Here is an 8679-nt window from a genome sequence, read left to right as displayed (position 1 = left end):
AAAGGAGAACTATGAGGTGAGTGCTTTTCACTCATCCTCATAGTTCTAGCCGACCTGTGACAATGAGACTGTCACAGGTCGGCTCAGTAGATCGGGAAGTGAGCGAACACATACCGGCGTTCGCTCACTTCTCTATCCTGTCACGGCAGAGAGCCATGACAGGGGAGGGACTGGATTCCACTCTCTCCGCTCCGATCCCCCAGCGCTGAGTGGCGGAACGGATGGGGGAGGGGGCGGGTACAGCTGGCTCTGCCTCTAGATAGGCAGAGCCAGCTGTCACTCACGCAGCTGGGTTGATCCAGACATAATTGTCGGGATCCATTCCGGCATCTCAGTATACTGAGCTTTGGGTGACGGGAGGACGTTGGTTTGTGTCCTCCCGTTACCCTCATGAGAACTATGGGGAAAAGCCCTAACCCCATAGTTCTCCTTTAACTACCCTGTTTCCCCGAAAATAAGACATACCCTGAAAATAAGACCTAGTACTATTTTTGGGAATTGCTAAAATATAAGACCTACCCTGAAAATAAGACCTAGTTGTGACCATTCCCATGGTCGGTGGTGGCATAAGGTGGAATTTGAAGAGCCGCGGGAGAGAATCAGCGGTGCCAACCAAGCCAGTGCTAGAGGAAGAGAGGCGTCACCGGAGGGAGCAGAGCCGCATAAGCCGATTCCTCCTCTATAGCGCCGGCTCCTGTCACAGGCGGAGTGATACCAAATGCACTCCGCCTGTGAGGAATCGATAGTGAAAGTGCTCTTCGCTCATTCTGGCCAGCGATTGGTTATCACATTGCTCTTGGAAAGGTACGTCACCTCTAATTGCCCTGATCATCATATTTTTGTACACGAATACATGTAGACTTTTCTACATGAATAAGTGCGAATTGTTGTACATTAAAAAAACAAAAAAATAAGACCTACCCCGAAAATAAGACCTAGTGTGTTTGTTTTTTTTGAGCCAAAAAAAATATAAGACAGTGTCATTTTTTCGGGGAAACACGGTAGTTGCCCAAATGCTCCGATACCGGAACTTCTGGTTAGGTGAAGATTTCCTCTGACGGACAGTGCCATAGGGGAACATGGAGCCAGCTTTCTGTGGGATCAGGAAGCCGGACGGTGAGTAATGACTCGCCTTCCTGATTGGCCGGACAGCTGGTTCCTTGCTGATTGCTTGGGGAGCTGGCTTCCCGGCCAATCAGGAAGTTGGCAGGCAGGTCATTACTCCCCGCTCGACTTCCTGATTAGTCAAAAAGCCGGTTTCCCGGCCAATCACAATTGAGCCGGCCAAACAATCAGGAGGCCGGGGCGGCATGTCATTACCCAGCACCTGGGTTCCTGATAGCCTGGTAAGCCGGCTCCATACCAACAGAAGCACCGGCATCAGTACTCGGTGTCGGCGAGTACTGGAAGCAAACTATCAGTACTGCGAAAAACCGGCATTGGTGCATCCCTAATGATCACCATATTACAGACCTGGACTTTTTCTATCAGGATTATGTTTTCACAATCCATACTGGATTAGAGGAGAAATTATTCCTTGTTTTTTACCCGGCGTTTACATTAATAATAATAATGATGATGATGATGATAATAGTACTTCCTACATTGACAACATCTTACCTGTCTGGTCAGAACTCTTTAGTGTCAGCTCATAAGTCAGATCTGTGAAAGAAAAACAATGAAAGTGCCATCAATATAACACTTCAGTCATATTTCAGTCATATTTTGATTTAACATCTATTTCAGGTACAATACAGATCTTTCTTCATTTACCATATAAATGCACATTGTTTTATTGTCCACATCTCACTGCATGACAGTTGTGATAACTCTTCCTCTAAAATACATTACTTATAGTTTCCCAGCCAATCTGGGAGGCGGGTCATTACTCACCACCCAGCTTCCTGATTGTCCATGAAGCTGGCTCCATGTTCCCCCTACGGCACTGCCGGTCAGAGGAAATATTCCTCTGACCGAAAGTTATGGTATTGGGGAAGGTATTGGCGCATCCCTAATTTTAAATGAATAAACAAGCAGAGCTGTCGGTTGCCAGTAAAAAAAAAAAAAAAAAAGTGACAATTAAGCAAATTGGTATTTTAAACTGTGAACACACAGGTGTCCATAGCAGCAAACGGCATCCAGTTAAAAGGAGAACTATGGGTAAAAAATCACTCATAGCCTTATAGTTCGAGCCGACGTGTGACACTAAAACTGTCACACTTCGGCTCAATAGAGCGGGAAGTGAGCGAACGCATTCGTCTCCCTGCAGAGAGCCGTGACCGTCACTCACACCTCCCTGCAGGGATTCCCCCCGTCCCTGTCCGATCCTCCATTGCTGACTGGAGGAATGGACAGGGGAGGGGGGCGGGTACAGCTGGCTCTGTCTCTAGATATGCAGAGCCATCTGTCAATCACTCAGCTGGGCGGATCTCAACAGTAATGTCGGGATCTGTCCGGGCTGTGGCGGTCTCAGTACATAGCGAGCTGTAGCTTGCTATATACTGAGCTTTGGGTCACAGGAGGACGCTAGTTTTTGTCCTTATTTTAACCAGCTGACTTCTGCACAGTGAAGAAGGATGGACAACCCAACAAAATGTATATATGCCTAGCCATTTATTACGGGTCATCCAAGCCTCAATTTTATAAAGATCAGTGAACATAGGGACAAGGATAAGAGTCCTCCATAGCAGCAAGATGTTTTCTTTATACACGTCTTCATACAGGTCTTCTCTAGAGTCTTTCCCATTCCCTGGAACTCTTTACCCCAACCTGTCTGTCTATTTCCCACTCTGACCGCCCTTCGGCGATCCCTAAAGACTCATCTCTTCAGGGATGCCAATCCCACTTCAAACTAACGGCTTAACCATCACGTTCTCATACAATTCAGCTCCCTGCTCATGTATCACTGGCCCCTCCTTTTAGATTGTAAGCCCTCAGGGGCAGGGCCCTCCTTACCATTGTGTCTAGAATTGCATTTTAATGTCTTGCTTATATTCTAAAGCACTGCATACACTGCTGACGCTATATAAATCCTGTATATTATTATTATTTTACCTGTGCAATGCTGCTGTAGCCGGCGGATTTCGGAGTGCAGGCCTTTCAGTGTGTTGGCATGTTCTTGTTGCAGGAACAGCAGATTCTTCTGAGCACTCTGCAGCTGGTTCTCCAGGTTAATGGAGGCCATTCTGATTCCCACTCACATAAGAGGAAGATTTCAGCCTGCTGTAAAAATACTGGATTAGATCCTTGCTGCAATATCTAGACACAAGTGTGCACAAAGCATTGTAAGAAAAAAAACATCAACATTAGTAAATATGAAATAAGAAGTGAATGTTCCTGCTGGATGGCCTTGGTTTCTCCAGCACAGATATTTAGCACTGTCCTAGCTCACTGAAAAAACAATTGAACACAAATCATTGCCGTACATTAATGAGGTCACCAGGCAATTTACATGTTATTTCTGCCAAAGCAGAGATCTGAAAATAAATTGTCCCTTCATTTGCTATTATTATACGGGATTTATATATAGCGCCAACAGTGTGTGCAGCGCTTTACAATGTAAGGAAGACATTACAGTTACAATACAATTCAAGACAAGATGGTAAGGAGGGCCCCCGCCCCTGAGGGCTTACAATCTAAAAGAGGAGGGGCCAGTGATACATGAGGTATCTGTGGGAATGAATTATGCGAGAATGTGAAGGTTCCTTGGTTAGGTTGAGGTGGGATAGGCTTCCCTGAGCCCTCGTTCACACCTAGGCGTATTGCATATGCGCGTCTGTCTGCGATTCGCGGTAAAAAAGTTGCGCGGCCGTCGCGCGTTTCCGAAGGCTACTTGGCTGTATCCCAATGGAAACGCGCAACAAAACGGCCCAAAGTAGTACCTGTACCTTTTCAGGCGTGGGCCGTTTTGTAGCGCGTTAGGGACGGGCGGAAATACGCCAAGGTGTGAACCAGACCCATTGAATACAATGGGATTTATATTTTTGAGCGTTTTGTAGAGCGTTCGTCGAGCGTAGAACGCGCTACAAAACGTTCAGGTGTGAACGAGAGCTAAAGAGATGAGTCTTTAGGGAACGGCTAAAGGCAGTCAAGGTGGGAGATAGACGGACAGGTTGGGGTAAGGAGTTCCAGAGGATGGGGTAGACTCTAGAGAAGTCCTGGAGGCGAGTATGGGAGGAGTGGACAAGGGAGCTGGAAAGCAGGAGGTCAATGGATGAGCGGAGGGGACGGTTAGGGTGATCAGACGAGGTCTGAGATATATCCGGGGGGCGGAGTTGTGGACGGCTTTATAAGTGACTGTTAATATTTTGAATTTTATCCTCTGGGCGAGTGGAAGCCAGTGCAGGGATTGGCAGAGGGGGGATGCAGACACTGAGCGGTTGGTAAGGTGAGCAATAATTTGAGGCCAGCAGCGATTTATAAATAGGTCATGGCATGTTAATTGTATGCACATCAGAATGGTCAGCTCAGCAGGTTTTGTACCCTATGGCCTTTAAACCACCCGATGCTCACATTTAGAGTGCATTACTGAATCCTCGAGGGCATTTTTGTGTACAAAGGCCCCATTTTATGATTGTTATAAAGGGGCAGGGGTTGAATAAACACAGAATGCAGGTTATACTCGACTAGATAGCACAGGTCAAGAAAATGTTACGAATTTCAGGTTATGTTGTTATTAAATTCTCTTCTATATGAAGCAAGGATACAAGAAAATCACTATAGTATCTCCTCATGTATCACTGGCCCCTCCCTTTTAGAGTGTAAGCCCCCAGGGGTAGGGCCCTCCTTACCATCTTGTCTTGAATTGTATTGTGATTGTGCAGTGCTTTACAATATAAGGAAGACATTACAAACTGTTGGTGCTATATAAATCCTGTATAATAATAATAATAATAGTGTCACATGGTCCTCATATGAATGACATCAACAAAGCAAAGTGAAAAAGCACATTAGTAATACATCATGTTAGTAATTTAGTTATTTATACAATTGTACTTCCTGTCCTCTTGATGGACTATGCAGAGAATATGAGCTGAATTCAATACAGGTGTAGACAACCAAGGCATGTGGCCAAATGTCCACCGCTCAGCAGAACATCATATTTATAATTTTGTCTTACCAATTTGTTGTTGAAGGTGCGAGCTTACATAAATTAGGAATGTGTAAGTCACTATCATATTTTTATTCTGAAAGCTTAAAGGAGAAGTATGAGGGGGGTGATTTCCACTCACCTCATAGTTCTAGCCGACCTGTGACAATGAGACTGTCACAGGTCGGCTCAGTAGATCGGGAGGTGAGAGAACACATACCGGCGTTCGCTCACATCTCGATCCTGTCACTGCTCTCCGCCGTGACAGGGAAGGGGCTGGATTCCCCGTTCCGCCAGCGCTGACTGGCGGAGGGGGCGGGTACAGCTGGCTCTGCCTCTAGATAGGCAGAGCCAGCTGTCAGTCACGCAGCTGGGGGGATCCTGGCACAATGGCTTCAGCTGCGGCGTCTCAGTATACCGCGAGCTACAGCTCTCTATATACTGAGCTTAGGGTGACGGGAGGACGCTAGTTTGTGTCCTCCCGTTACCCTAAGGAGAACTATGGGGAAAATACTTAACCCCATAGTTCTCCTTTTTAATTTTAATGATGTTTAAAACAGAACTTGTGATCTGAGCATGAACCTTGAAAGTAGGAGTATTTATTAAAAAATGTTAGTCATGTGCAGTCAATAATGTGCACGCTTTATGCTGGGCATAGCAGAAAACTATGTAAAAAAACATGCATGCAGCATTTTTTCTGACTGCACCACAGGCATTGATGTGCCACATGTTCGGGTGCTGGCGATCACACTGCTGCTGGGGGGTCGTGGCTGTGGTGCCATTCACTGCAATGCACCTTCACTCCCCCTCCCACCCCTGAACGAGATTTCAGTGCGTTCTGGCATCCAAATCAGGCCAGAACGCACTGTTTGTGGTGTGATCTAGCCCTTAACGTTCAGCACTTTGTAGAAGAGGCTGACCCTCCTCCTATGTTCAACAAGTATCAATGTACAGAGTGGATATGAAAGACATGCAAGAGTCTTTGAAAGTGATATCAATCAGATGTACTAGCCAACAAGATGTCATTGGATATACTGAATCAATGGTATTGTTTAGGGTTGCGCAGATACCAAGTACAGTACTCGGTACAAGTACGAATACAAGTACCGATACTTTTGAGCTCCAAGACTACACTAGAGAAAAATTCAAAAGTTAGGAGGCGGCTGTCATGTGTAAGGAGCACACGGAGCTCCCGGGATTTCTACATCTCTGTTTTAATGTACGATTTTGTTTTTATAAATATAAATAAAGGGATGCACAGATACCAGTTTTACGAGTACTGGTACTTGCCGAGTACTTACAAGTACGAGTACTGATACATTTTGTGTTTATTGTCATGTGACGGTTTTTCTAAAACAATACAGACTAATGATTTCAGGACAGTGGTGGAGCGCCAGGTCCGGGTCCCAGCTGCAACCGCTGCAACCCTGGGAGTTCTCATGAAAATGCCAAATATCTGCACTGGTACTCGAAAAGTATCTGTGCATCCCTAGGCTATTATTTAATCTAAACTTTTATTCTATAACAGTTGTGGAAATAAACTTGAAAGCCTCTGGTATGCCAGGTGAGCAGTTGTGGCAGACATTCAGAAAACTTGTAAAGGCTGAAAGCCATGTCTGTAGTTCACAAAACACAAGCCACTTATCCAATCATGTACTTTGTAAAGAGCACTTGGCCTGCTTTATAAATAATATCCAATGTCTCTAACTGCCCCCTCCGCTCTTTCAAAAACCTCCTGCTTTCCAATTCCCTCGTCAACTCCTCCCATGCTCGCCTCCGAAGACTTCTCTAGAGTCTCTGCCATCCTATGGTACTCTTTGCCCCATCCTGTCTGTCCATCTCCCATTCTGACTGCCTTTAGGCGATCCCTTAAAAAGAGAACTATGTGACGTGCCACACAGCTTCCTGATTGGACTTGCGTCCCGGCTTCCTCATTGCCCGGAGGCAGGTCATGAAGTGCCGTCCAGCTTCCTAATTGGTCAGGAAGAGGGCTGCTTATCAACAAGTGATGCCGGCTTCCCAGCCAATCAGGAAGCCTGGGAGAAAAGTCGTGATTTGCTTCCTGATTTTGCTGGGAAGCCGGCTTCACTTGTTGGTAGGCAGCCCGGCTTCCTGACCAATTAGGAAGCTGGACGGCACTTCATGACCTGCCTCCCGGCTTCATTTTTTTCTAGGCAGCGTGACTTCCTGACCAATGAGGAAGCCGGGACGGCACTTCATGACTCGCCGCCGGCTTTCTGATTGGTCAGGCAGCCTCTGAAGCTGGCGTTCTTTCGCTAGAACAGCAGCTTCACAGGCAATCAGGAAGCCGGGTGATGTGTCATGATCCACCGCCCAACTTCCTGATAATCGGGGCACAATGCACTGCTACTCGGTATCGGTGAGTACCAAAACAAATATTGGTACTTGATACCGAAAAACCGGTATTGGTGCATCCCTAGTTTAAATTTTAAATGATTGTCCCACTAAAATGACAAACGAGTTGGATGTCAATTCATAACAATCTGTTCATAAAGAGAGTTGGATTGTAATGCGCTATTCACAAACTGAAAGGCAAGGGAAGCGGTTTTACCAAATGCCTGCGTTTCTTATGGGTGTGTCTGAGCAAAAGTCTAACTGCAGAACAATTACCCCCCCCCCCACCCTTCTCCTTTAAGTTTCTATTACATTTCTCTGTCCAACGTCTGCTCTTCTATCTGACCAATGCAATAAAGCTCTCTAGCTGATCAGATACAGCACTGGCAGTCCACATCGAAATGACAGCACTCCTACAGAAACAAAAGGAAGGGCCATTTTTGGAAACCTGGCAGATGGAAGTAAAATATAACCATGCTTGCTCCTGTCAGGGCCTGTTCACACGAAGTCCGTTTTCTGTGCTGACCTGATCCGTACGCTCCTGCACTCCAAAATGCACCCCAATGTATCCCTATGTGTTTTATGGGCTACAGTTCTCACGTGCGCAGTCCGTTCAGGTTACGACAGAAAAAATACTGCATGCCACATTTTGTCCGGTCAGGAAACTCAAAACGCGTCAAACGCACTGCACTGCAGCTAACATACTGACAATGTTTTTCTTTCTTTAACTGGAACGCATCAAAAACGCGGCAAAAATGCACTGCATCAGTAGCATGGCGTCTGCAGATCCGCACCTGATATCATGTGAACAGGCCCTTACACTGACCCATAGTTATATCAGTTAAAAAACTGCAGCGTACATATACCGGGTGTATTCAGTAATGCAGCGCACACAGAAATATATTGATGTACCAAGCACGGTAACACTAGTAGTGAATAACCCTAAAAAGGAAGATTATTTTTTTTGTTAAAATAATTATCAGTCCAAAGACATTGTGACACAAATTCAGGGATTATCCTGCGATCTGCAGCTGTTTGACATGGTGAACTTCTCCAAATGTTACCAAAAAAATAAATAAAAGGATGCTTTGATCTTATTTTAGAAAACAAGTTGCAGCAATCGACAAAACAATTTGCAGGAGACGTACAATGAAAGACACTTGGCACGAGATGCAGAACAATAAGAGATTTAAGTTTACAATAAAAAGTAGCAAACTTGAGCAACCCTTGGAGCT

General features: G+C 45.6%; 1 protein-coding gene across 1 annotated transcript in view; it reads right to left on the bottom strand.

The window, feature by feature from the left end:
* Window positions 1–8679, bottom strand: part of LOC108800927 (coiled-coil domain-containing protein 92-like) — a 16583-nt gene that overhangs the window by 4570 nt on the left and 3334 nt on the right. The window contains exons 2-3 of the mRNA XM_018572911.1: window positions 3055–3222; window positions 1621–1662 (exon numbers count right to left, since the gene is read on the bottom strand). Of these exons, the coding sequence (XP_018428413.1) occupies window positions 1621–1662; window positions 3055–3184 (172 nt within the window). The 5' untranslated portion in view covers window positions 3185–3222. The remainder of the gene's footprint in view (window positions 1–1620; window positions 1663–3054; window positions 3223–8679) is intronic.

The sequence above is a fragment of the Nanorana parkeri genome, unplaced genomic scaffold (genome assembly GCF_000935625.1).
Source record: "Nanorana parkeri isolate BGI_ZX_2015 unplaced genomic scaffold, ASM93562v1 scaffold2167, whole genome shotgun sequence".
Lineage (NCBI taxonomy): Eukaryota > Metazoa > Chordata > Amphibia > Anura > Dicroglossidae > Nanorana > Nanorana parkeri.
This window is presented reverse-complemented; position numbering and strand designations above follow the sequence as displayed.